General features: G+C 44.7%; 1 protein-coding gene across 1 annotated transcript in view; it reads left to right on the top strand.

Moving 5' to 3' along the window:
• Synpo2 (synaptopodin 2) overlaps positions 1–16,207 on the top strand; it is a 144,135-nt gene extending 127,928 nt beyond the window's left edge. The window contains exon 5 of the mRNA XM_005357229.3: positions 12,303–16,207. Within this exon, the coding sequence (XP_005357286.1) occupies positions 12,303–12,842 (540 nt within the window). The 3' untranslated portion in view covers positions 12,843–16,207. The remainder of the gene's footprint in view (positions 1–12,302) is intronic.
• The last annotated feature ends 9,866 nt before the right edge of the window (positions 16,208–26,073 follow it).

Raw genomic sequence — 26,073 nt, 5'->3', positions numbered from 1 at the left:
TATATATGAAAAATATTTTTCATATATATATATATATATATATATATATATATGAAATCATCATGTAACCTAAAATATACCTACTGGAAAATAAGATTTAAATTAGGAGGGAAGCGGACTAGGTAAGGAATGGGAGACGTATTAAACTAACACCAAGCAAAAAACAGAACGAGGCAGGGGAAGTAGCTGGAAAATGAGGGAAGAGGACAGAGGGAACTAAGGTAAGTGCACCAGACGTGGCAGAAGAGTAAAAAGGCCTTACAGCACACTGTGTGTGGGAGCGTGAGCAGCAGCCCTAAAACCTAACTAAGCTCCGTGAAAACAGAAGCAAAAACCATCACGAGACAGATATGCAAGAACAGAAGTTAAGTAGTAGAAAGCAAAAAAAGAAAAAAAAAAATCAAAGAACGCTTATGGAGTAAGCGGCTGGGACAGCGACACAGTTGACAGACAAGGTTCCCAGACCCCTCTGGCTCTTCCAGGCTTTGTGTGGCGTCTGTATAGGAGGGAGGAGTGGAGGACTGGCCTCGGCAGCCTAGGTTCCCTGGTAGTCGGGCACCTGAGGTAATGGCGGTTGTGAGTCTTTCCTGGTAATGCCTCTAAAGCCGGGACATGCGCCGTGGCCACTTCTGGTTTTGCAGCTCCCCTGCACGTGTACCCTGCGAGCTTCCTCCGCACCTTCCACTGCTCTTCCCTGGGCAGCTTTACCCAACCAAGTTAGACTCTTATTAACATAGAATTAAATAACGCTGCACGTTACAAAACTTTAAGGTGGCATTTTCAACTATTTCGATAGAATGTAGCTTATATTATTAATAGAAACATTTTAATGAGCTATACTTCATGCATTGGCTTTTTTTCTGAAGTTGCTAAAATTGATTGTAATAACTGCTTTCAGGCCTCAAAGTAGATTATTCAAATTCAATGTTATTGCCTGTGTCTTCAATTCTCCAGTTATTTATGCAAATGCATGTAATACACGCTCCGTGGTATGGGGTAAATACTTTTTGTAGCTGTGTTCTTTATTTGGGGGGGCGGTGAGGACTTGGAGGCTTTGCAGATGGCAGAGGGTAACAGACACTGAGTGCTCAGCATTCAGATGAACACATGGTCAATCGGGACATCGTAGCTGTGTTTTCACTGGTTGTCTCTAAAACGAAGGGATCACCAAAAATACGCACAGATTTCTCCATAGCGTGGATCTCTCTGACCTTAAGTCGAGTGCTGCTGTCTTTATCTCATATCTTTTGAAGATAGACCATTAGGGACAAAGCGCTCCTACTCCAGTCTAGCAGGGAGTCGGGGTCAGGGGTGGTGGTGCTTCTGGCCAGCACAGCTGCCTGTGTTCCTGCTAGCACGGGAGGCAGGGCTGGCTTGGCGCTCTCTGAGGCCAGCATTGCTAACCCCACTTCAAAGTCAAGGCTTGCTTCTATTTTTATGTAGGACCGGCAGCTCGCCCATGCAGTTGCCTCTCGAACAAAAGGTTCTGCCAGGTTTCTGACACCTTTAGAGCCATACGGTCTCTTCACCCAATAATAAAAATAGTCATGTTTGCTGGGTTACATGGCATTCAATGTACGAACTCAGTCCTCTTCTACCCGGAATCTGGAAATGGTAGTCAACATTATTCCTAGTTTACAATTATAAGAAAAGCAGAATCCTAGTGGGAAATCAGAGGCAGCGTGTCTGTGTCTCTGGGATGTCAAAATTCTCCTTCCTTTCATGGCAACGTGCAGCCACTCCCAGCCCTTACTCTTTCTCAGACAGGTTATCTTTAAACGTGAGGTGAAGTCTAAAAGTTCTGCCATTCAGTTGGTTTTCTGTTACTGTGATAAAATACCACGTTCAGAAGCAACTTGGGAGGAAAAGGTTTATTTCTTCTTAGACTTTATTGTCCATCATCAGAAGTCAGGACAGGAACTCAGGCAGGAACCTGGAAGCAGGAGCCATTTTGTGTATAATGATCGCGTTCATCAAACTCTCTTAAAATGTTTGGTTTCTTGCCTACTTTCCTGATAAAGCCGATAGATAGAAACAAAGATTGATAGATAGACACAGTGCAAAAGATAGAGACATAGAGACATATATGGTCTGTCAGGACTTTTGTCTATTGTTGCAAGCAGAATAATAATGCAAACTTGTGAAGACTCTCATCTCGTTCTCCGTGATAAAAGAATGCAACGATTGGATCTCCAAAACTTTCCCATGGGAGGATTTTGAAGAGACCGTGACAAAGACACTAGCACAAAAGCAGATGAGATGCCTCCTCATCCTCCAGCGTCAATCTTGATTATATTTTAATCACCTTGAGGAAATAGTTGCCTGTATTTAAAGCCTCACCTAGGGATGGGATGTAGGTGAGTGCTTGCCTAGCACGCACAGGGTCCTGGGTCAGTCTCCAGCACGGCTGAAACTAGGTGTAGTGCTGAATGCCTGTAATTCCAGAGCTCGGGAGGCAGAGGCAGGAGGATCAGAAGTTCAAAGCCATCTTTGACCATTTTGAGGCAATTATGGGCTATATGAAATCCTCCCTCAAAAAGTATAATAAAGCAAGATAAGATAAAGTGACTCTATATATTAATGTAGTTTTTTTAAAAAAAATACTGTTTCCAGACACATAATAAATGGAAAAATCAACTTAATTTTCTCTTCTTCCAGCCCTGTCCTGGCTAGTTGCTGGTCAGCTTGACACAAGCTAGAATTCTTTGCCAAGAACCTTAATGGAGAAAATGCTTCTATCGGATTGCCTCAGGCAAATCCATGGGAACATTTTCTTGACTGATGATTGATTGGTGTGGGAGGGCCCGGGTCACTGTGGTCAACGCCACCCCTGGGTAGATGGTTCTGAGTCATGTAAGAAAGCAGGCTGAGCAAGCCCTGGGGAGCACACCAGTAGGCAGCATTTCTCCATCTCCTCGGTTTGAGTTTTTGCATCCAGGTTCCTGCCTCGGCTTCCCTCCATGGACTGTGACCTGAGATACATAAGCCAAATAAGCCTTTTCATTTCGAAGTTGTTTTTGGTCATAGTCTTTAGAGTGATGCGTGTAATTCTGCCCTTGGGAGACAGGAAGAGGAATTAAAGACTACCTGAGACCCTGCCCCCCAAAGAAGGAAGAAAAAGCAGTTCAGAACTCCCAAATTCCTATACCTTGGATGCCAATCGTTCATTTTCATACTCCACTTATTTAGAAAAAGTTGGTCAATACATGAGGTGAGGGTCAGGGTTTAACTCAGTGGTAGAACACTAGCCTCCAATGAGCAAGGTCCCCATCTCCAGCGTCACAGAGCAACAAAGGAAAATCGGCATGGATGGGAAAGCACATTAATACGTCTGCATTAGGGGTCAGGGGAGTGTGCATGTTTCTATTGCCACATGTACCTGATATGTGAAACGGGCTACATTTTGTAAGTCGATCAAAAATTCCAGTGATGATAAGAAAATGTCCTACTTACAATAGGATGATATAGAAATCAACATTCATTTAACAAATATTTGCTAAACAGCTTTTATTTTGATGCCAGGTATTGTTTTAAGAATTCTCTTCTCTCTCTCTCTCTTCCACCTGTTTCTTTTTTTGGGAGCTTTTTGGCATTTTTGAAACAAGGTCTTACTCTGTAGTCTACAATTCTTGATCCTCTGGCCTCATCTTTCTAAATGCTGTTGACTGTTGACCTAAGCTTCCAAACCTGTCCTCTAGGGATATCTTCATAAAACAAAAAACATCACCCTTAGACAGATTTCAGACCTTAATTTCTCTCTTCAGGAGAAAAACAAAATAATGATGAAGTAAAACGTTTTTCATGTTACACTGAGTATGGAGAGAGAGAGGTTGTAACGGAGATGGGGAACTCTGAGAGGTGGAACACACAGACTGGATGACATTTGAGTATGGGCTGACGAAGGACGGAGTCACGCTGGTGTCTGGAGCATTGTGTCCCACACAGAAGGATCAGTAGATCTCAAGTCTGGGTTATGAGAATGCCTAATGTCTCAGGAATTGCAAACAGAGATGCAGTGGGGATTTGGCAGATTTTGTGGGCCATGTAGAGGCCAGCGAAAGATCTTTGGCTTTGGCTCTTATGACATGCGCAGTCAAAGGGGAATTTTAATCAGAGTATCATAATCTAACTTCAGTTTGAGCAACCAGGAAGGCTGGACACTGGAAATCAACTGCAGAAGCAAGGATGGGGCTGGGGTCTATATAGTGCTGATCCAACTAGGGCTCTTGGTGCCCGAGCCCAACGTGGCAACCGTGGAAGCAGGGACCAATCACAAGGTAGTGAGCATGAGTGAGGTCAGTGCTGTAGATTCCCGACCAATCAGTGGCAGGAGGTTGCCGGCTGCAAGGCCTTTGCCTTAGCAAATGGAAACCTGGAAGCTTCTTTTTGCTTTTTGCATGCTTGCTTCCATGAGTTCACCTCTCCTAGGACCTCTGCTTTTCAGAAACCCTAATCAGTGTTTTAAAAGGCAAAGGAAGTACAATCGGCTCCTATTTCCTTGCTTTGGACCTCTCGAGAGCTGCTTGTGATAAAGTGTGTGTTTGCAAAAAGTATTTTCTGATTATGTGCTTAAGAGAGAAAGGTACCAGAGGAGCTGAAATAATATTTGTCAAGTGGAAATGCTTTCTCCATGGTGCACGTGTAAGCAAGACTTCAGCCAAGAAAATTGTTCTAGCCTTCAGAGTTTCGGAGATAAAATATTTGTTCGAATCGGAAAACCCGTATCACATTCTACGCCTCTGGCTGCTAGGACAATTCGCATGGCTTTAGAACAGCCTTTGTCTGTGGTAAACTTCAGATGGTGTTTCCATGCTAAGGTCATTACCAGACAGGTCAGGAAGAAGCCAGCTAAGCTGTTTGGTTTCAAAGCCATGAGAATAAATGACGTTTAGTTGACCTGAAAAGACAGTTGTTGAAAAACTGAGAATGCCCCTTAGCTCCTCTGTGCTTCTTCCCTGAGTGCAGAGCCCAGGCGTGTCTCACCAACAAGTAGTAGAAAAATGTCTAAATGTGATCTGTGCGTGGTCCCTGTGTGCCGGTCATTAATGCTAATCAGGGTTGCCTAGCACAGATTTAATCAGAATTTAAATGACCTTTTCTAAAATTTCTAAGATTGCATTCCATTTTGTTTTGCTGGATTCAAATGTTAGCAGAGAAGGTGGCCGTACAGAGAGGATTGCCTGCTGCAGCCCAGGCTGACCTTGAACCTGCTCTGGGCCAGGGTTTGACCTTGAACTTCCTGTCTTTCAACTTCTAGCTCCCAGGTGTTAGAATTACAGGCCTATGTCATCATGATTAAAACTGAGGCTTTGAGTTTGCTAGGCAAATGCTCCACCAACCAAGCTACAGTATCAGCACCCAGCGTTTTGTTAGTTTTTGTTCTATAAATGTCTCCCCCAAAACAATTTTATATATTGTTTCAAGTAAAGTCTAACATTATATTAAGAATGAGCAACATTTGAGTTTTTTTTCTTTTGAGGCAGGGTATCCTTGTGTAGCCCTAGCTGGTCTGGAAACCACTATGTAGACCAGGTTTACCCTCAATTTCCAGCAATCCTCCTGCTGTTGCCCCCTGAATGCTGGGATTACAGGTGTATGTAAATCTATCAGATTAAAACCTGATCCAAGTGTATGTAGCTCAATGGAAGAGTGCTTGCCTAGAATATGCAAAACCCCAAGTTCAATTCCTAGAAAAAAGAGAAAGAAAAATATTAAAAAAGATCTATGCTATGAGAATTATTGTGACCAACTCTCCACACCAATGGCCTTTAGCTTCCTACCCTAGGGGAGACTGCTCACCTTTATCAAGGGCCAGCAGAAGACAAATAGAACATAGAGATAATGACAATGTCTCCCTCATGGGTCTGTTGGGAGGATTGTAGGAAATAGTCCGCCAAAGCGATAAACACCCCCGCTGGATATATGATAATAAGCAATAAGTTCATGTCAGCTATAATTAAAGGTGAAAGCAGAAAAATAGTATTTAGTGTTCAGTCCTCCCGTGGGAATATATACCTCCTGCCGATTCATGAGTTCAGTGAGAATCTGGTAGTCTTTACTGTATTAAAAATATTGAGCTATTTTAAGATTGGCATGGAAAAAAAGAATTGGCACGTACTCTCGTGGGTTAAGGAATGGAATGCTCTAAGTATACGATTGACGGCTCCACGTGAGTGATTGTCATCAGACTGACAAGTCAGTCTGAATGAAGATTTTACTTAGCCCATAGGTTGGTTTTGTGTGTGTGTGTGTGTGTGTGTGTGTGTGTGTGTGTGTGTGTGTTTCTGCATGAACCTTCTTGGCAAACTGGAGAAATGTAGAAACTGAAAGACGATAAGAGCGGAATTGATCAAATGTGGGGGAGTGTTAAAACCTGGAATCTGCGGAAGATCGCTGTAAAGAAGCAGAAGTAAGATCACATCTGTAAGCCCAGCACACACAAGGCTGAGACAGAAGGCTCACTCAGAGGGCCAGCCTGGGCTACAGAGTGAGACACTGCTTGGAGGCAGCCAACAAGCCATTGAGGAGGAGGGAAAGGAGGGGGAGAGTGCCGTTCAAAAACTATTCTGCATCATCAGGATCAAGCAGCAGGCAAAGCCATGGGGGGGGTGGTCAATATAAAGAAGTGCTCAGGCCAATGGTCCATGGTACCCTGGAAGCAAACAAGCCCTCTTCTTCATGGCAGGGCCTGAACGAGTCATAAAGTCTCCCCTCTTGAGAACATAGACAGTTCCTAGTCATTTTTCTTGAAATTAACTTGTAGAATAAAATTCTGTTCCCTTTTTAGCTCTCATTTTAGAAAGCAAACTGGGAGAGAGAGCTTCATGCTTGACTGAAGATGTGGGAATGTGTGAGTCCAGAAGGAGAGAACACCTGATGTTTTAGTCAAGAAATCCCAGATAGCAGCTGCTGCCCACTGGCGTGAGAGTTCGCAACAGAATGCAGGGCTTTTACAAAGGCCATAACAGATTACTCCTACAGCGCTTGGGCTCCTCAGCCAGGTCCATGTAGCTAAAGAGGTCAGAGCATGGGCAAGGACAAGGGAGGGTAGACGCTGAGGAACCCTGCATTTTCACTTCAGACCACGTGGGAGAAGAATGTTCAAGTGGTGTCTGGGATGAGCTGACATGAGAGGCAGTTTGAGGACAGCTGAGGGGTCACAGAGAGAGCTGTGACCTGACGTGCTCAGGAAATCTGGAGGAGGAGAGACGGGCTGCCAAACCATGTTGGCAAAGAACCAGGACATTTGCTGCCTCGTGCCCACAAATGATATGTGTTTCATTGTGGACCAGGACAGGGCAGGGGCAAGGGAAAACCGAGTGGCATATTCACCAAGCCTCCCAAGGAGGCAAGTGGTTTCTGATAGCTACAAGCTGAGGTAGACAGCTTCCTAAGTGAATGTAAAATGATTTACAAACTACCTTCTAGAATGGAGAGAAATTGCAATGCCTTAGCTATTGCTGAAATGAAGTACAAAGATCAAAACCAACATGGGGACAAAAAGTTTGTTTTGTCGTAGAGTTCTTGGGTTCCATTCCATCACTGAGCAAGCCAGGGCAGGAACCTGGAGGCAGGAACTGAAAGAGACTATGGAGGAGTGCTGCTCACTGACTTGCTCTGTTTGCATTTGCTTAGCCTGCTTCCTTATATACACCCCAGGACCACCTGCCCAAAGATGGCACCACCCACAATGGGCTGAACCCTTCCACATTAGTCATTGATCAAGAAAATGCCTGGTGGAGATATCTTCTCAGTTGAGGTCTTTGAGGTCTGTCTGTGTCACACACATACACACACACACACACACACGCATGCACGCACACACCAAGACAAGCAAACATCAAGAACCATGGCTATGTCGCCAGGGAGCAATCTTTCTATCTATCCTATGAAAGTACCTCTCTCTCACATTGTCTATCCCCAAGAGCTGAAAGCCAGAGGACAGTTTACTGAAAACCTTCCTTTTCTCTCTGCTTTCCTTCATCCTTGTTCTTCATCCCAAGGCTTCAGAGTTGGCAAGCTGGGAGAGGAAAAGAGAGAGGCCTACCTTAGCTCTTCTCTCCAGCAGGTGTGGGGAAAGTGCAGGAGTCTTCACTTTTAGTTAAAATTAGAGCTTGGACAAAGGCGGAGGCTTCTAATTCAAAGTAAGCCTGGTTTGGGTAGCTTGAGTAGCTACAGAACTGCCCCTACCAGTAAACAGGATGTGGGGGCCTGCTTGGTTTTGGCAGAGGAAAATCTTCTTTCCTTCTGTTAAACAAAACTTCAGTGGAGCAAAGAGAAACAATTTGATGAGGTAACCACAAAAAGCCAACTTGAAATACTGTTACTAATAAATGAGAAATAATCTTTAATTAAAAAAAAAAAGCTTTCATTCCGGTCAGGCAGGATGTCTCAGTGGGTTAAAACACTGGCCATGCAAGCCTGCCATGAGTTAAGGCCTAGATCCCACAGTAGGAAAGAACCCACTTTCAAAAATTGTCCTTGCCCTTGGGAGGCAGAGGCAGGCGGATCTCTGTGAGTTCGAGACCAGCCTGGTCTACAGAGCTAGTTCCAGGACAGGCTCCAAAACCACAGAGAAACCCTGTCTCGAAAAACAAAAAAAAAACAAAAACAAAAACAAAAATTGTCCTTGCCGACCTCCGTACTCAGGAAGTGGTGTATCCTACCCTGACACAGACACAGACACAGACACACACACACACACACACACACACACACACACACACACACACGTGATAATAAAATAAATGACCTTCTTTTATTTCTCTGACAATATTAAAGCACACGATGGAGGCATAGTCCAGGGTGTGTGTGGGGGAGGGGGTGTCATGCTGGATTGCTACCACACCAGATGCAAACTTTAAAACAGAAGAAACATTTCTGATATCCTCAGGTCCATTAGTCATTTCTGGGTCAAGGTGTGTCACATGGCTCCAGTCACCAGCTGAGGGGAGAGCAGCAGGAGCCGGGTCAGAGATGGACAGAAGGGTGTAACACCAATGAACAAGACGTGACGATCTCACGTAAGGGATTCAGGGGAAAACGAGACTGGAAGCACTTAGTATTTGAGGCGCACACCCCAAACCCCGTACCTAAAGATGAGTGGTTTATATCGTAACTGAATCTCGTACCTAAGATAATCCAAAAGTTTGTCCCCTATGATTAGCAGTTAAAGGATGGTGAGGCGGACGTGGCACACACGCACAGACCGTGCTCAGTCTGTTCACTGAGACAATGAGTCTTCCCTCCTCACAATTGCCGTGTGCATCCCACGTGGTGCTGAATTGGCTCTTCGCTGTGATTCTTAATGTCCCCCCCCCACCAGAAAGCCCTGACTTTCTCTGTCATCAGCACACCGCCAAGTTTTGCTTTCCTCTGTACATATTTGACTAATAATTAGTATTTGCTTTCGCTGAGGAAAGCCTCATCTTTCATACTAGGTTATCTCTGAAAATACTTTGATCTTTCCACTTCTGTTAAATTTTGATTCCTCTTAAGATTCTCAAACTAAGTGAGTTGGGAGGAAAGGGAGGAAATGAATTTCTTTTAGTTGGTGTTTTAGCTAGCTCATCACTTCAGAGTCTGTGTGATGTGCATGTCTGTGTGAGTGTGTGTATGCGCAGGCGTGTGTGTGTGTGTGCATGTGTGTGTGTATATATACTGTATTTCTATAGTCTTGGGTTCCTTTAGCTGTCACTGTCCCCACAACTTTCCCCTGGCCTGTGCTGAAAAGGCTGCTCCTGGCCAGATGAATCCTCTGCAGGTTTCATCGGAATCTAACAATTTTCCCTGGGACTCTGGAGACCAAGGTGCTCATCCCTTCCTTAGCTACTGAGAAAAGAGGGGTCAGAGAAATGCTGTGGGGGCAGCTATTTTTCTTTCACAGACAGTATTTTTTCAACGTTTAGAAAAAAAAAACCAAAACAGCCTTTTATCCTGTCGAGGAAGGTAGTGTCTTTTCACTGTGTGGTTATTGGACACGCCACGGGAGGATGAAGGGTGCTGGATCGTGTGCTCCAGGGTGAAGCCCTTATTGTCTCTGTGTCTTTAGCTCACGGATCAGTGTTTGTAAACATTAGATATGCCATAAAAGATGTTTAAAATGTTTATAAAAACTAAGCATGAGTAATGTAGAATTGTGCAATTTTGCTGTCAAATTTTAAAATGTAGATGTAGGCCAAAGGTGAGGAGAGCACCAATCTCCCCTTGCCAGCCCTATAGCGAAGAGGATTTGCTTTGGATTAAGATAAGGACATTAATAGAAACAAGTTTTCGCTGGGCTTCAAGCATGGCAGACAAATTTTAGTGACTAAAAGGAGAGACCCAACATCTGCTATGGTGACCCCTCACTCACCATCCACAGAGATCCAGAACCAGTCATCCTCTGAGGTAGCCTGTATGTTGGGGTAGGGAGGCCATGCTGGAAAACAAACCAGCTGAGCCTGACACATTTTGCTCAAATTCCGTGTTGTTGCTATTCACTTAATCAGTTAAGAGAAAAATGTTTAGAAGCTGGGAAATTTGTATCCATCTTCAAGCATGTTCAACAAACCTCCTCTTCCTCCCTCTCTTCTATTTTCTCTCTTTCTCTCTCTCCCTCTACAACCCCCCCCCCCAGCCACTGTGTATGTGTAGTTTCTTGAGACAAATCTCAGGTTTTTTTCCAGGCTTGCCTTTCACACATTATGAAGCTGAGGCTGACTTTGAACTCCTGATTTTCCTGCCACCAACTCCTAAGTGCAAGGACTGTAGGCAGTACCACCATGCCTGGTTAAGAAGCAATGCTTTGATACTTTCAAAGTTGACTTGTTTTCCCTTGCATCCCCCCCCCTCCTTGCAGTTTGGCTAAGTGAGCCCCATGTAAAGAGGAGTGCACCCATGAGAAAGTACAGAGGATAGTCACTGGTCCGGGTTCCAGGGAGGCAGAAGGAAGGGTCAAGGGTCAAGTTTTCAGTAAGCCAGATTGCTGTGCTGTGGATTAGGCAAGCAGAGCATTTAGCAAGCACAGGGGAATGTTGTGGAGTCCAACTCTGAGATGCTCTGGAATGTAATAAAAATAAAAATAGAGCCAAAATGCACATGAGCCGAGCAGCCCTCCCTTAGAGACAGGGGCCATGCCTCACCCTTGAGAACCCAAGGAACAAGAGCTGGGTGGCTCAGGGCTACCATCTTAGCCTTGCAAGGCTGAGGCAAGAAGATTTCCCAGAGATTTGCCTGGACTACAGAGTAAGACCATGTCTCTCTCTCTCTCTCTCTCTCTCTCTCTCTCTCTCTCTCTCTCTCTCTCTCTCTCTCTCTCTCCTGGTCCTCATCACATAAGTAAGTTCTGAGAGGAGCGGTGTCTCATTCCTTCACACCAGTAACCACTTCTAAGTATCTTTCAGTGAATTTACTGAACTGAAATGAGTCAAGCAATTAAAATAGGTTTCCTGCCCCCTCCCCCCATAATAGGCTTCTCTGCCATCACAGTAAACCAGATTAAGCCAAATTGAAAGAGTATAACAGGTTTATTTGAACACAGCAACTCCTGGGAGACTTCTCCAGTCCTAGAGATCAAGGCCTGAGAAGCTACACCCACAAACAAAAGCAAAGAGACCCTATAAGTTGTAGGCAAGGGGGAGATGAGGGATCTACCACAAGCTGGGTTTGTGCCCAAGTCTGATCCAAAGCTGACTGCTTTAGGCAGACTTGGGCGACTAGCGTCTTCAGGGGAGGAAGATGTAGTAGCCACCATACATGTTGAACTGGGCTTTTTGGCATCTTCCTTTTGTTCGGAGACTCTCAGCGGGCAGGATTTGGGGATAGAGAGAGAGAGGAATGGGGCTTTCCAGACTGTGCAAGGGCGAGCTGGAGGTTCCAATGGAACAGCAAGCTACATGGAAAAAGTAAAAATTATAGGAATTGATGGCCCATTTCTGGAGTTATTCCTGCTTTGTTGATTTTGTGCCAGGAAACACAGGAGAGGAATGAAGCAGGTGGGCTGTGAGGGCGTGGAAGGTGGAGAGAAGGGTAGGTCCCAGGGGTGTTAGGGTTTCTGCCATGAGCTTACTCCCTGGAAAAGACATGGCAGCAGTTGGAACAATAAGAGCCAAAAGGGAGACGAAGAACGAGGACCAGATGAAGGGCGTGGGACTCCAGCGGCAGACCGGAGCTGGATTAAACTAGATACGGCAACCCTTCCAGACCTCAGGACTGAAGGACTTCAGTCTGGGCAGAGCTTGGTGAGCGTGGCTTGCAATAACAAGTGCTGACAGACGCGAAAGAGAAACAGTAATGTTTTTTGTTGTTGTTGTTGTTTTTAGGCGAGTGGACGCTCCCTTTCTCTTCCTGGAAAACCAGCCCCGCCCAACATATCTGCATCTCCGTGGCTGTACCAGCCGGCTCACGGTTACCCCAGCAGGCCGACCCTCGGGCTGGAGAAAGCTAACAAGAGACCAACACCTTGGGAAGCAGCGGCTAGGTCTCCCCTTGGTCTAGTGGATGACGCCTTCGGACCCAGAAGCATCCAGGAATCCATTGTGGCGAATGTTGTCTCCGCAGCTCGGAGGAAGGCGTGCTCAGGGTCCCAAGAGGACTGGAAAGAGAGACTGTCCTTTGTCTCCCAAACTCAGAAGACCAACATGAGTTTCCCTGAAAGGCAAGAGTATAATGCTCCATCCCCAGTCAGCAGCCTCATGTCCACCCACTCCGTATACAGTTCCCAGTTGCCATATGTGAGCCCTAGGCAGGAGTTCAGATACGACCCGAAAATAATGCCCATGGAGACCAGGTCTGAATACGGTCTTCCATTAGGTGGCTACAATTACAACCCACACCCTCGGGGGTGGAGACACCAACCATGAGAGCCAGCGTGACGACTCTGTGGGTTTCATAGCTTATGTCCGTGATCCTTTGGCGGGTTCTTCACTTCTTAAGTAGACTTAAAGCCACTTTTAGCCCCTTGTGGCTCTCACGGGTCATTTATCTGAGTGCGTACGTGTGTAAGCACACGAGTGTGGAGCACTTCCTTGTCTGCTGATGCCTGAAGGACTGCTTGGAAGCAGGGTGTCCTGTGAGCAGGGTGTGGTGGGGCACACCCATAACGAGGCAGGGCAGAACACCAGGAATTTAAGATAATTCTCAGGCCTGTAGATTGAAATCAGCTGAGGGTACCTGCCTCAAAAAAAAAAAAAAAACAAAACAAAACCCCAACTTTCTCACATTAATGTTCTAGCACTTACATATACTTCAAAATCTTAACTCCTTTTGCAAGGAGTCCCAAGTTCACTTAATTACAGTGAATCCAACATCTTCTTCTCTATGCCTCAGCCCAACAGGGGGTTATTAGAATAATGTGTATCAATTGCCAGTAGCAAAGAATATAAAATTTTCTTTTTATTAATTTTAAGTTAGCATCCAAAGAAAGCGGTTTCATTTTGTCGTGTCAATATGCATGTACCATTATACTTTGTTCTAATCCATCTGTCACCCCATTGCCTGCCCTTCCCCATGCCACAAGCCTTTCCTCTGGGCAGCTCCCACCCTTCCTATTAGGATAAATTCCTAAGGCGTGCCTGACAGGAAGTATGATAATTATACAGGAAAGAATCTCCTTGGTGTCATTCCAAATATTTCTCGAAAACCTTTTGTAGGTGCAGTTCAGGTGTTTTAGAAGACCGAAACCGAAATGTTCTATTCGTGACAGTGCTTTGCTATGTAGCGCTGGTTGGCTTGGTGCTGCTTTTGTAGCCCAGGTTATCCTCAAACCCATATCTTGTCTCAGCCTACCAAGTGCTGGGATGTCGGGTGGGCAGCATTATGCCTGGCTGACAGAAGAATGTTCTTAGATGGGGATGTGTCAGGGTCAGGGATCTACACAACTCAAGTGGACTTGAGAGGAAACAGAGTAATAATATGTGGGAAGCACAAATCTAAGCATTGGGTTTATTCCTCATTTAAAGCCAGCCTGAGACAGGAAGGTTTCAGTTCACTTATTCTCACTCGTCAAATGAGAAGGCTGGATTGTCTAATTGCTTAGGTTCTTAACAAATCTGAACAAATCTGGTATGATGAAAATCTCTCAGTAGAATGACCTCTGATGTATTGTTTATTCTTGCTCATTACATAAATATCAGATCACCTTTAGGAGTGGATGAGGTTATTAGTGCCATGACATGCGTCACCGAAGGTCCCAAAAGGAATTTCTAAGTGGCGGGTTTTGTGTTATGTGGAGGTGAGGGTTGATGTAAAGATAAAAATATTAGTGGATTTCAGGAAGTGGTAGATGAATGTGCCTGCCATGATGCAACTGTTGTTCATGACCACCTACTTGGTCACAGAAAACACACTGGGGAAACCTACACAGGGCTGCTTCCAGGCTGTTCCAGGGAAGTTAGACCTGCTGACTCACCTCTCCTGTAACCCAGGCCTTGTCAGCACGAACACCTGCTGCTCACTGCCCTGCCCACAAAGGGTTAAATATAAGGGGGTTCAGAGTGCTTCATACCATCGAGTCTACCCAGGATACTTCTTAACTTAAAAATTCTTGAGTGCTTACTATCTTCCTGTCTCTTAAGAAAGGGATAATAGTGCCTGATTCTCCTCTTTAACTCTCCTTATCTTTATGATGGGATCTTTCACGGATGAAAATGAGGATGCGATCGGCCCCTCACCTTAGAAGGTTTTAAAATTTTGAAGGACTCACAGGAAGTTCCACAGGTGGCAGGAGTGGCCAGGCACTAATTCGTTCAATTAGGTGATAAGAAAATAGAAGACTACTTTCCAAAATGTGATTGCTAGCCAGCTGTGGCACCTCGCGCCCGCAACCCCAGACTCCGGAGACGAAGAGGAGGGACTGCAGAAAATTCCCGGCCAGGCTGGGCTATCAGGGAGACCATGTCTCAAAACAACAACAAAAGCAAAAACAAAACTCAACGGCAAAAGTTTCGTTGTTTATTTATATAAAATTGATACAGTGTTAATTCCCTTAAAGTATAAAACATAACTATTGGCACCTATGAGGTTTTTTTCATAGAATCTTAAAAGAATAACGTCAGGTTAGTAGCTTCTTAAGAATCCTGCACGTATGATCCTTACCAGGTTCAAACTGATCACAGCGTTTGAGTCATTCTGGGTTAGGCTGTTTTAAGAAATGGGGGACTCAACAGAACAGATGTGATTTATCGGGTCCACATTCTATCCTGCCACTTTCATTCATAAGTGCTGGACTTTCTTTCCACCGGTGGCTTCACTTCTCACTATTTGCCAGAACTCACTGGACTCAAAGGAAGCAGATGCTTTAGGTACTGTTATAAAATGCACTTGTCCTCTGCGTGCGCCACACCCAAACTAGCATTGATACTGAGCTGTCTGAACTTAGTCTACACAACTCAGGAAGGCTGCACATTTGTTCGTGAGGACCCAAACATCTTTATCAGTCAGTGTGCAGACACCTCCGCGAAACAAGAATGCCGCTGCAAATTCTCACCAGTTGCACTGTGGGATTCTCCTTTAGTTGACTAGATAGCAATCCAGTTCCATCACTGACATTCAGTCACACTGAGATGCAGGCTCTTATGGTTGGGAAGATGTCAATAGCTACTATTCTCACAAGAATGAAATGAGGGGGTCTCAGTTTCCCCATAATAGCGCTTGTACAGAGGAGCTGTGGCTTTGAATGGGGTGCCGCCTTTGTTGCAAGACACGTTTCAATCACCGGCAGCTGCGTTGTGTTTTACTAAACCTGCTCGAAAGGCTGAGCATGCCAATCATAGGGACTTTCATACAGCATTTCCTCCCATCGAGTCTGAACATCATACCAATGTATGGGTGTGGAGCATTAGTTAGTAGATAATTTGAACTTGAACTTGGAGTGTGGTGATGGTACAGATCCAAGTTCTTTTATCTTTTGAGGATGTCTCATGTTTGGCAGCATCATGCACCTTGGAGAGCATATACTTATTAGGGCTTTAATCATAGATATGTATGTGTATTAGTGACTTAAACTTTGGATTAATAAATACATCAATTAGGGACAGCCGTAATAGAGAGGAATTGCAAGAATGTTTCTTAAGGAAAGGTAGATCTTCGCATTTGTAGCAGAAGTAACTGCTACATGGTTCACACCTTCCTAGCAAAGAGAAGTCTGTTCTCTGTCTAATTTAGATCGTCATTTCTGTTTCTCTCTGTCCCCAGAGGCTGTGTGGTGAAAGACTCGCACTGAAAATCCAAGCGATATTAGTAATAAATGTAACTTGAAAATTGAGTCAGGAGTTGATTCATTTCTTTCCATATAAAGATCATTTTGGAGTTATCTTTCATTGCAAAGGAGATTTTTTTTTCCTGCCTACTGCCTGGTTTACAAATTTCACAAATTTTCCATAACAGCTTTCAGACACATTGTAAGGATGTCATGATGCATGGCAACATTTTAATTGTTTTTTTATTATTATTTTGTCACTGTATGACATTTACTAAAGCATGGCAGAGGCTTGGTTCAGTATCAGACCACGGTGTGAGAGGCTCAGCGCTGGAGCCTTGCACTGGGGAAAGAGATGGCATTGACCGCCAAATGAGGCATTGATGGAGGAAGGTCATTGGTTAATTAAATAAAGAAGCTGCTTGCCCTGATAGGTTAAGGTGGGAGGAGTAAACAGAACAGAACGCTGGGAGGAAGAGGAAGTGAGGTCAGACTCGACAGCTCTCCTCTCGGGGGCAGAGGCCTCAGAGAGACACGATGCTCCACTCTTGCGGGCAGAGGCGAGAGCTCTGCTCTCTGAGGAACACGCGATGAAGCTCCGACCCAGGATGGACGTAGGCTAGAATCTCCCTGATAAGCCACCTTGTGGGCTACAGCAGATTATTAGAGATGGGCTAGTCCAGGTGTGAGAGTTAGCCTAAAAGAGGCTAGATAGAAATGGGCCAAGCAGTGATTAAAAGAATACAGTGTCCGTGTAATTATTTCGGGGCATAAGCTAGCCAGGTGGCCGGGGTGCGGCTGGGGTGCTGGGGACGCAGCCTCACCGCTCCTATTACAACAAGGAGTGGTAGAGAGGACTCACAGTGAAGGGACACATGGGACAGGGAGGGTGGGGATAACTAAGGACACTTTGGGACATTCAAAAGTCTGGATAAGTCAAACTAACAGGGTACTTGCTGCTGACAGGCCAGGATGTTCAGAAGACTTTCTGGGCAGTGTTGGGAGATAAGGGGCCCGATTTAGGTTACACCAGCCTGGCCATGTTCTTTGCCAATACTGGGTTTTCTGAGGAAGCATACAGATATGCTTAATTCACCATGCATACATATACTGATTGGACTTTCGCCAAGAAAAGGCTATCACTGTAACATTCAAAAACTTCTTTCCAGACTCAATTGAGAATACAGTCAGTTTCACACTTTAGGTAGTTGAGATCCAGCCAGGAGTGATAGCATGTGCCTATGATACCAGGACACTGGAGGCTGAAGCAAGAGGGTCCCAAGTTCAAGTCCAGCCTAGCCTACATAGCAGGACCTTTTCTCATAATCCAAAGTACAGCACAGTAAAACAAAAACAAGCATGGGATCTGTGAGGCTTACTGTTGTTCTCTTGACAGGACCTAGAGGCCCCTAGGAGACAAGCCTCTGGGTTCTCCTGTGAGAGAGTATATTATAGTTGGCCTCTGGCCACAGCTGTGAGAGAGGGACTCCCTGGGGCGATTGAGACACCCTAAAACCAAGAAAGACCACAGCATGAGCTTGATTCCTGAGCTGCCTAAACAGGAGAAAGCAGCTGGCCTGTCGCTCTCTACGTCTCAACTGTGCAAGCACTGTGAACAGCTACCCCATATTCTATCACCGAGACGTCCTCTCTGCGAGGGACTATACCCGTAGGGTGTGAGCCTAAACAAACCCTTTCCCTCAAATTGCTTTTTGGGGTGTATTTTATCAACATATGAAAAGGAACTAATGCAGAAACTAAGCATTTTTTTTTTATTTTTTTCGAAGCATTTTTTTTAGATATTATTCTTATCATATTTGGAAATCAATTCGAAGCACAAACCCAGCCAGGACAGAAGTGGACGCATACTGGTGAATTCTAAAAGCACTGTATTATTTCTCTGTCCTTCCCAGTGTGGCATTCCAGGGTTTCTAATGCTTTGCCCACTTTGGGGTTGGCCGAGTCTTGCCTATGGGAAACGGAAGTTGCTGTTTTACATATCGCTTCCTTGGCAGTGGCTTGGATTTTTCCTTTGGACTATTAATCTGAACAGTTAGAATGTGAGTTTCCCAGTCACTCAGTATCACACAGCACAGTTTTCTAACTTTGTTTTTGTATAAATACTAAGTAAAAAGGCTATATTTTTTTTTGCCTGATAATAAAGGGTGATTTTTGAAAGCATACTTGAATAATGAGGGATGCTTTAAAGGGTTTTATGTGACTTAAGAGAAAATAGTAGGACTGGGGATGGAGCTCACGGTCCACTGCTGAGGGAGCACACTAGAGTTCTGGCTTTGATCCCCAGCCTTGGGAAGAGAGAAATAGAGGGGGACAGGGAGGCAGCAAACTAGCCTGGCTTAAACACAACCACTGCACTGAAAGCTCATTTCCCTAAGAATTCTGAGGCTTAGGAAACTATAAGCTTCAATACGCTAAGACATAGGTAATGCCATTCCATTGGACTTAAGAGGAAGTCCAAGCCAAGGGAAACTTAAGCCCGGTGCCTCCTCTCCCAAGAAGACGGCAACAAAACCAAGCCAAGATGACCCGATCTCCCTGGGGCACATAGTAACACAGCGCACCCATCTCTCAGCAGCCTGGGGAAAGCCGCAGCGTGGTGATGGTTTTCTCAGTGTAGTAGAGCAGCGTGTTTTCCAGGAAGCAATGTCTCACTGCTCACAGCGTTATGAACACGACTACTCATCTTCCTGGGGCCACCTCACAACACCCTTCCCCCTCATAAAAGCCAGGCAGTTTCACTAAGGGCATTTAGAGATGAAACCATCTCACCGCGTCCGGCATATTTTTCTCTCCCTACAGTCTCTTGAAGACTGGCTTCCTGGCACCGTCACCCCTTTTCCTAACCTTATCTGCAGCTCTTCTTTTACAGGAGGAAAAGCTTGGTTCACCCGCACAGCACTTTATACCTTAGGTCTTCACTCGAGGTTCTAAAAAGGCTTTTAGGGTAGGAATGCCGCACTGTGATGACGTAAGTGTGAGGTTTTCTCTAAAGTGGAGTAAATTAGAACAGCTTAAACCCAGGCAATAGCATGATCTTCGGCTCAAATCCCACCCCTAAAGGCCTCATCTATATTCCTACAAAAACAGTCATGGGCGGCAGCGTTTTGTTAGCTGTACCTTATAGAGGGACTTATCCAGGTACACAGTTGAGCCTTACTCGTACCCTTTGGGGATGTTTCTTCCACATAGGGTAGTAGAAAGCAAAGGGCTGTCTTCTGTGTGCACGTGCCCTCAAGGCCACAAATCAACAGGTCCTGAAGCAAGGTAGAAAACCAGTCAAGCAAGGCTGGGCATAATGGGCTTCTGTAATCCCGGCACTGGGGAAGCTGCACCAGGAAGATAAAAGTTCAAGGTCATTTGGGATACCTAGTGAAGTAGAGGTCACCTCACACTACGTACTTAGATCCTGTTTCAAAATAAAGGAGAGGGGGGGGGGACTGCAGACATTTTGCCGGTCTCAGGCCTGCTACCTGTCCCACAGCGATTGGCCTCATTTCGAGACACATTGGGTGGTTTTTCCTTTGATTATCACCTCATTCACAGCCCAGCTTTCTGCAGGACTAGCATGAAGGTTTACACAAATAACTGTAGGAAGAGGCTGCTTGTTCGTGCCGGCTGCCCAGAACAAAAATAACCATACAGAAACTATTATTTAAATCACTGCTTGACCCATTAGCTCTAGCTTCTTAATGGCTAACTCTTACATCTTAATTTAACCCATCTCCATTAATCTATGCATCACCATGAGATTGCGTCCTACCAGCAAAATTTCAGCACGTCTGTCTCTGGTGGCTCCATGGCTTCTCTCTGACTCCACCTCCTTTCTCCCAGCATTTTGTTTAGTTCCCCACCTAGCTCTGTTCCCCTATATCTCTGCTATAGGCCCAAAGCAGTTCCTTTATTAACCAATGATATTCACAGCATACAGAGGGGAATCCCACATCAAATAACTAATCCAGGAGTGGTAGGGTAACCCTATGGGGCTGCACGGCAGAGGGTCACCTTCTCACCTAGAGAATCACAACAGCACCCATAATAAAAGACAATTTAGCAAGAAAAAAACATTAAAAAACAGTTTAATGACAGTCGTGGATAACACAGAAGTCTTCGGAATGAAGATTCAAAGACCCAGGGAGCAGTGTCCATTTTTACGCTTAGTTTGTTGACAATGGACAGCCATGTAGAAATGGGACTGGATAAAAAGGTGTGGCCTAAAGGTAGCAGATTAAGGGACTGGTTTGAGTTTCTCTATGGAATATATAACTCTCTCAAGGATGGGAAAGGACCTTCTGGAGCAATATTCCAAGGGACAAAAAGAAGAGTGGCTTTCCTGGGTGCTGTGACTCTCCTGGGGAAGAGGAATTTTAGTTTCCAGGACAGGCTTCAGAGGATGCCTGAAGGATGCAGGTTAAGAGGATCTCTCCCACCTCTGAGGGCATCAGATACCCTTTACATCCAATAACCCAGCTCATCAAGGCACTGTACTTGGTAACTTTGTGATTATTTGAATTTTGTTTTTGGAAGTAAGGACTGCCTTTGGACTCAGATGCCCCTCTCTGCCCTTGCACTGGGATGCCCCCCTCTGTCCTTGCACTCAGGTAATAATTACATGGGAGTCAAACATAAAATGTAAAAAACAAAACAAAAAAATCTCTCCATATGAAAAAGCAGGTATTTTCACCTTCAGAAACACCCTATATGAAGTAAGTCAACACTAGACTGTCCCCAGGGGACCCTTCCTCTCCATCATTGCCATCCATTCTGTCACTGTGTGTTTTTGCTCCTCCCTCTCACCTGGCTCCCACCTCCAGAGCACTGTCATTACCAGCTGCTACCCCTTTAAATCTCGGTCAGCAGAGCTGAGAACTGTGCTTAGTGACTCCCATCCACCCCCTTGCTGATTTCTAGGAAAGCCAGGAAGACTGAGCAAGCCAGGGACAGCCACCCTTCCTCCTGGCTGCCAAGGCATAGAACGTGCAATTATGGTTTTAGTAGAGTTTATTTTATGAATGACCAGAATAGTGATACTTAAAAGAAAATTCATTTGTTAGACAAAATAATGAGATCTCAGAAAAATTGAATAGATTTCCTTCCTGAACTATAATCTAAGAAGTTATTCTTTGTTGAATGATCTTGAATCCCTGATTTCAAAGTATTTGAAATTATATATGCCACAAAATGCCATGATACCAAAATTATTTTTCCAAGATTAAGATAATAATACCTTGGCTGGATTTTTAAAACTTGGATAATTAAAATTAGGTGGGAACCTACAGCTGAGCAGTGGCGTAGAGGAGGGGATGAAGCCACGAGAAAATCATGTCTGGTTCTCTTTTTTTCTATGCTGTGTTCTTACAGAGATACGACCGCAAAACTTTTGTAGGCAGCCACTGCTAGGTTTAAAGCGGCGCCTTTACACCTTGGTATAATGCCATCTTCAGACGTTAATGTCACTGTGTTGTAGATCATTTTCCAATCATAAGGAAGCTGGGTGTGTGGCGACCAGAGCTGGTGTTGCTCCAGACATAGCTTCTCTCCTCCCTTCCTGTTTTACAGACGAAGATGATGTCATGGCGAGAGAAGACTGATTTTAAGTGGCAGTCTATCGTTACTTCCATTCAATAATTCTCCCCAAATAGGCACAAGACAGAGGTGAACACCACAATAGGAAATGTATTATGATGTGTGCTTCCGAAAGAGCTAAACAAACAGTATCAGCCAACGGCATGGTAATTGGGTCTAAACAGAGCAACTCTGTAACTGGAAGGCTGCCAGCCTGTGCTCCCCACGCAGACAGATTGTGCTCCAGAGACACACAGGTCTGTCAATAGTGTGGTGACAGACAGAAAGTTGCAATGGTTTCATTATTATGATATTTTAAACAAATGGAAATAATTGGAAAGGGATTCACATACTCATCTAGGTTGTTCGAATTTTTATCACCTACCTCAACCACATTCAGCTTTTAGATAAAAAGATGAAGATATAAGAGCTGGAGACATAAGAGCTGGAGACGTAAGTGCTGGAAGCTACGTATTCATAAAATCAGTATCACATTGAAATCATCAGACCAATAAAACAAAACAAAACCTGAAGCAGCAATTGGCTTGACATAATCTACCCGACTCATCAAATCATTCATCAGGAAGATGTGGAGAGTTTTCGTTCTTATTTATTTACTTATCTATTTAGTAAATTGTTGGTTAGTTTCTTAGTTTGTACTTTGGTGACACGATCCGTTTTCTTTGTTCCAGACTAGCCTCAAACTCACTAGGTAGCCTGGTCAGGCTTTGAACTCATGGCAATCCTTCAGCCTCAGCCTCAGAGTGCTACGGGTGTGAGTCAGCGCCCCCACCTGGACACGAGAGGTACTTCTAAGTGCTGAGTACACTACAAGATAATGATGGTGGAGGTGGTGGGGATCACAGTAACCATCAGCTATCTGCAGTTACAGCGCACTAAACCCTGTATCAAACAATTTACTTCTACTCAGTTAATGCCTTTAAGTCGGGAGCTTGGTACTCTGATCTCCATTTTACAGATGAACGTGTCATACTGGTAGACTTGGGTGAACAGGGGGTTGAATTTGAACCTGTTCTATGTTCTAGTCTGCGTGCACATGAGAGAAAGATGAAGGTGATACGGTCACCCCATATGTAGAAATGAGAAAGGTAAATTCAGAACAACAGAAAAAAATGTAAAGTACACATGGGGTTCCAGACTCATTTTAACATAAAGATGGAAAAATGAGCCCCAACCTTGCCTTCTCTCTCCTTCCTTCCTGGTTGAGGTTGGAAGGGTTCAGCTGCTGCAGGCTCCGGCCACTCCAGGCGGGCTGCTCTCAGCTCCTTCCCCTCCCATTGTCATAGACAGCACTCCATCTCCGACCTGAGCCAATATAAACCCTTCTTCCTCTGGTAGATTGTTTTCGTTGGACAATTATAACACGAATAAGAAAAGCACATTTGGCCGTGATAGCTCAGTGGAGTATAGAAAGACTTCATTCTGCACGCTACTTCATGCATGTTCTTATTAGTCTACATGGAGTGGGTTATCAAAGTGGCCTCGGTCCATATCTCACCCTCCCGGGTCTTTATAGCTACCTCTCAGACTCAGGCCTGGCAATGTTGAATTACGTCAGCTCTTTACAGCCCCCTTTCTTTTCATCTTCCCAAAGTTCCCTTGCCTTATCGACACCAGTCAATCTCCTGTTCCAGTTCTCACCACTCCTCCAGATGGTGGCCAGTCCATCACCCCAGTTCCCTTGTCCCCCAGCAGCCTCTTTCTTAGGTCTACCACATCTACTTCAGTTCCTGCCTTGCCAACTGGTTCACCCTTTAAAAAATGGCTCGTATATCACCCATTAATCACGGCAGTATCCAAACTGTTAGTGACCCTCACCCCTGCCCTTTTGTGTTATCGCAGTATTAGAGGCAAAGCCAACTTGTTGGGTCAATGAGCAATAGTTTTTTTCTTGTTTCTACTTAAGAAAAAGGGATTGGAAAAGGTGAGGATAAAATCAGGAGGACTAAGTAGGAAATTCCTGTCAAAATCCATGAAACAATGCTAAAAATGGAATAATCAGAGACAGAGGTGCAGAAAGCCTTCGGTCATACTCAGAAGATTGATTGGCTGAGTCTTAGAAAGCATCAGAGGAGGGCTGGAGAGATGGCTCAGAGGTTGAGAGCGCTGGCTGCTCTTCCAAAGGTTCTGAGTTTAATTCCCAGCAACCACATGGTGGCTCACAAACATCTGTAATGAGATCTGGTGCCTTCTTCTGGTGTGCAGGTATACATGTAGGCAGAAATCTGTATACATAATAAATAAATCAAAAAAAAAAAAGAAAGCATCAGAGGAGGAAGGTAAGAAGGAGGGAGGAGTTGGTTTTGAGATTTCTGTGGCTCAACCACTGAACAGATGGTATCTTTATTTGTTTTCTTATGGGAATGAGAAACTCTATCGTGAGAGGTAAATTTTGAATGGAAGAATTGAAAGCCTTGCACTGGACACCTTTAGCTGATATTGAGTATGGATGTTTTTAAGCTTTGGGGGAAACTGTTGCTGACAGAAAAGAACCACCAGAGTGCAATCCCGAGAGCTAAGGATGGCGGCGCTTGCTTCCTCTGCGCCAGACTGTTTACATATCCATTTATTTAATCCTCACAGCCAACATAAAAAGGAGTTGCTGATGTAACTCCCACTTTACAGATGAGGAAAAGAAGGTACAGGACAGGCTGGTCAACTGGCTTCCCAAGAGCTATACTTGTAACCGAAGACTTGGGACGCAGTGGTAAGCTTCAGAGCTTAATCTTTGCACCATAAAATCAGAGTGTTCATGCCAGAGAAGGGATTAAAACACTACTCATCTCAAATCATGCAGACAGGAAGCAGACATGACAGTCTACCATGCCAAGGCAGGACCTATTAAACACTGTTAATACATCTCAGCAATCCTATTGCTGAAATAAGGCTATTTTTTTTTTCTTTTTACCGTTTTCTTGCTGTTTTTATTGGTGGTTGGTTGGTTAGTTTTTGAGTCAGGGTCTCACTATATGGTTGTATATGGTCTAGAACTTTCTAGGTAGGCCAGGGTGTTCTGACACTTTGACAATCCTCCTGCCACTGAACTGAGATGTAGATGCATGGCATTACACTTGGATTAAGTTGACTTTTCTTATAGCAAGTACAATTATATAGCTACAGTGTGTTCTGAGCGCTAAGAGCAAATGTTTCAACACGGTCTTTTGCCTACACATACAGTACTGAGCAGGGAGTTCTCCCAAAAGAAGGAACTAGAACACTACATGCCTGGACACATCCAACTGTAGATTCTCGCTTACTACAGGAGTCACTTCAGAGGTTGTTAGTTGCCATAGTGAACTGAGCACTCCTAGGACCTCGACACCCTCCGACGTTGGACCCTACAAGCAGTGACAGAGACAAAAATACAAAGCCATAAAGTAACTTACTTAGGCTGTGACTGTTGAAAACACACACCACAGTGAGGTCCAGATGTTTCGGGAGTTGGCAGGAGAGACATTTGCTGACTATAGGGCACACAGCAGTGACCACTGGAAGTTAGGGTAGGTAGCCTGTCTTATTTCATTGCACACTGATGTGAGGTTAGGGTAAATGGGGGTGATAATTTGCTGAGTATGGTACACACTGCCTTGACATCCCAGATGTTAGAACAGGTACGTATGTGGCAGGGGTTGTATCTACACATATCACAGGGGCATAGGACATACCACAATGATGTCCAGCTGTTGGGAAGGTGGCGCCGTATCTGTTCTTTGTATTATGTTAGGGAAGGTGGGGTGACTTCAGCTGTGGACAGGGATTCATTCTTGTGACACTTCAGTCCCCAGCCTCCAGCCTTGAACCCACCCACTACTTCAGAGACCCACTCGCTCCTCCCCAGGGTCTACAATAGCTGTAACACACTCCAGGGCTGTCGGCTTGCTCCAAGTCTTGATCAGCATTGCTGCTACTGAGAGTTTAAACTGGTTTCTTCTAGGTCTCATGGGGCAATCTGTTTTAAGTTTTCACTCACTTTAAGGTTGTTAATTGTGGATTGATGACAAGCACCTCCTGTTTGTGTTCTTCTTCACCGTCTGCCTACTTTATTTCTGGAGAAGTGTCGGACAAGAGCCCTGCTGCAGACAACAGCAGACTGTCTCCTCTGGCCCTTGTGGAAGAAGTTATGTTTCAGTGAAGGGAGCTAGAGCTTAACCTGGAAGCTACCCAACATTCAATGCCCAGAGCAGAGGAGAAACTTACAGAGCACTTTAAAAATGGCACAGAAGTGTTCATTCATTGTCTTTGTGTGTGTGTGTATGCTGTGTGTGTATGCTGTGTGTGTGTATGCTGTGTGT

Source organism: Microtus ochrogaster, chromosome 21, assembly GCF_000317375.1.
Source record: "Microtus ochrogaster isolate Prairie Vole_2 chromosome 21, MicOch1.0, whole genome shotgun sequence".
NCBI lineage: Eukaryota > Metazoa > Chordata > Mammalia > Rodentia > Cricetidae > Microtus > Microtus ochrogaster.
Note: the sequence above shows the minus strand (reverse complement) of the source record. Positions and strands in the feature narration are given on the sequence as shown.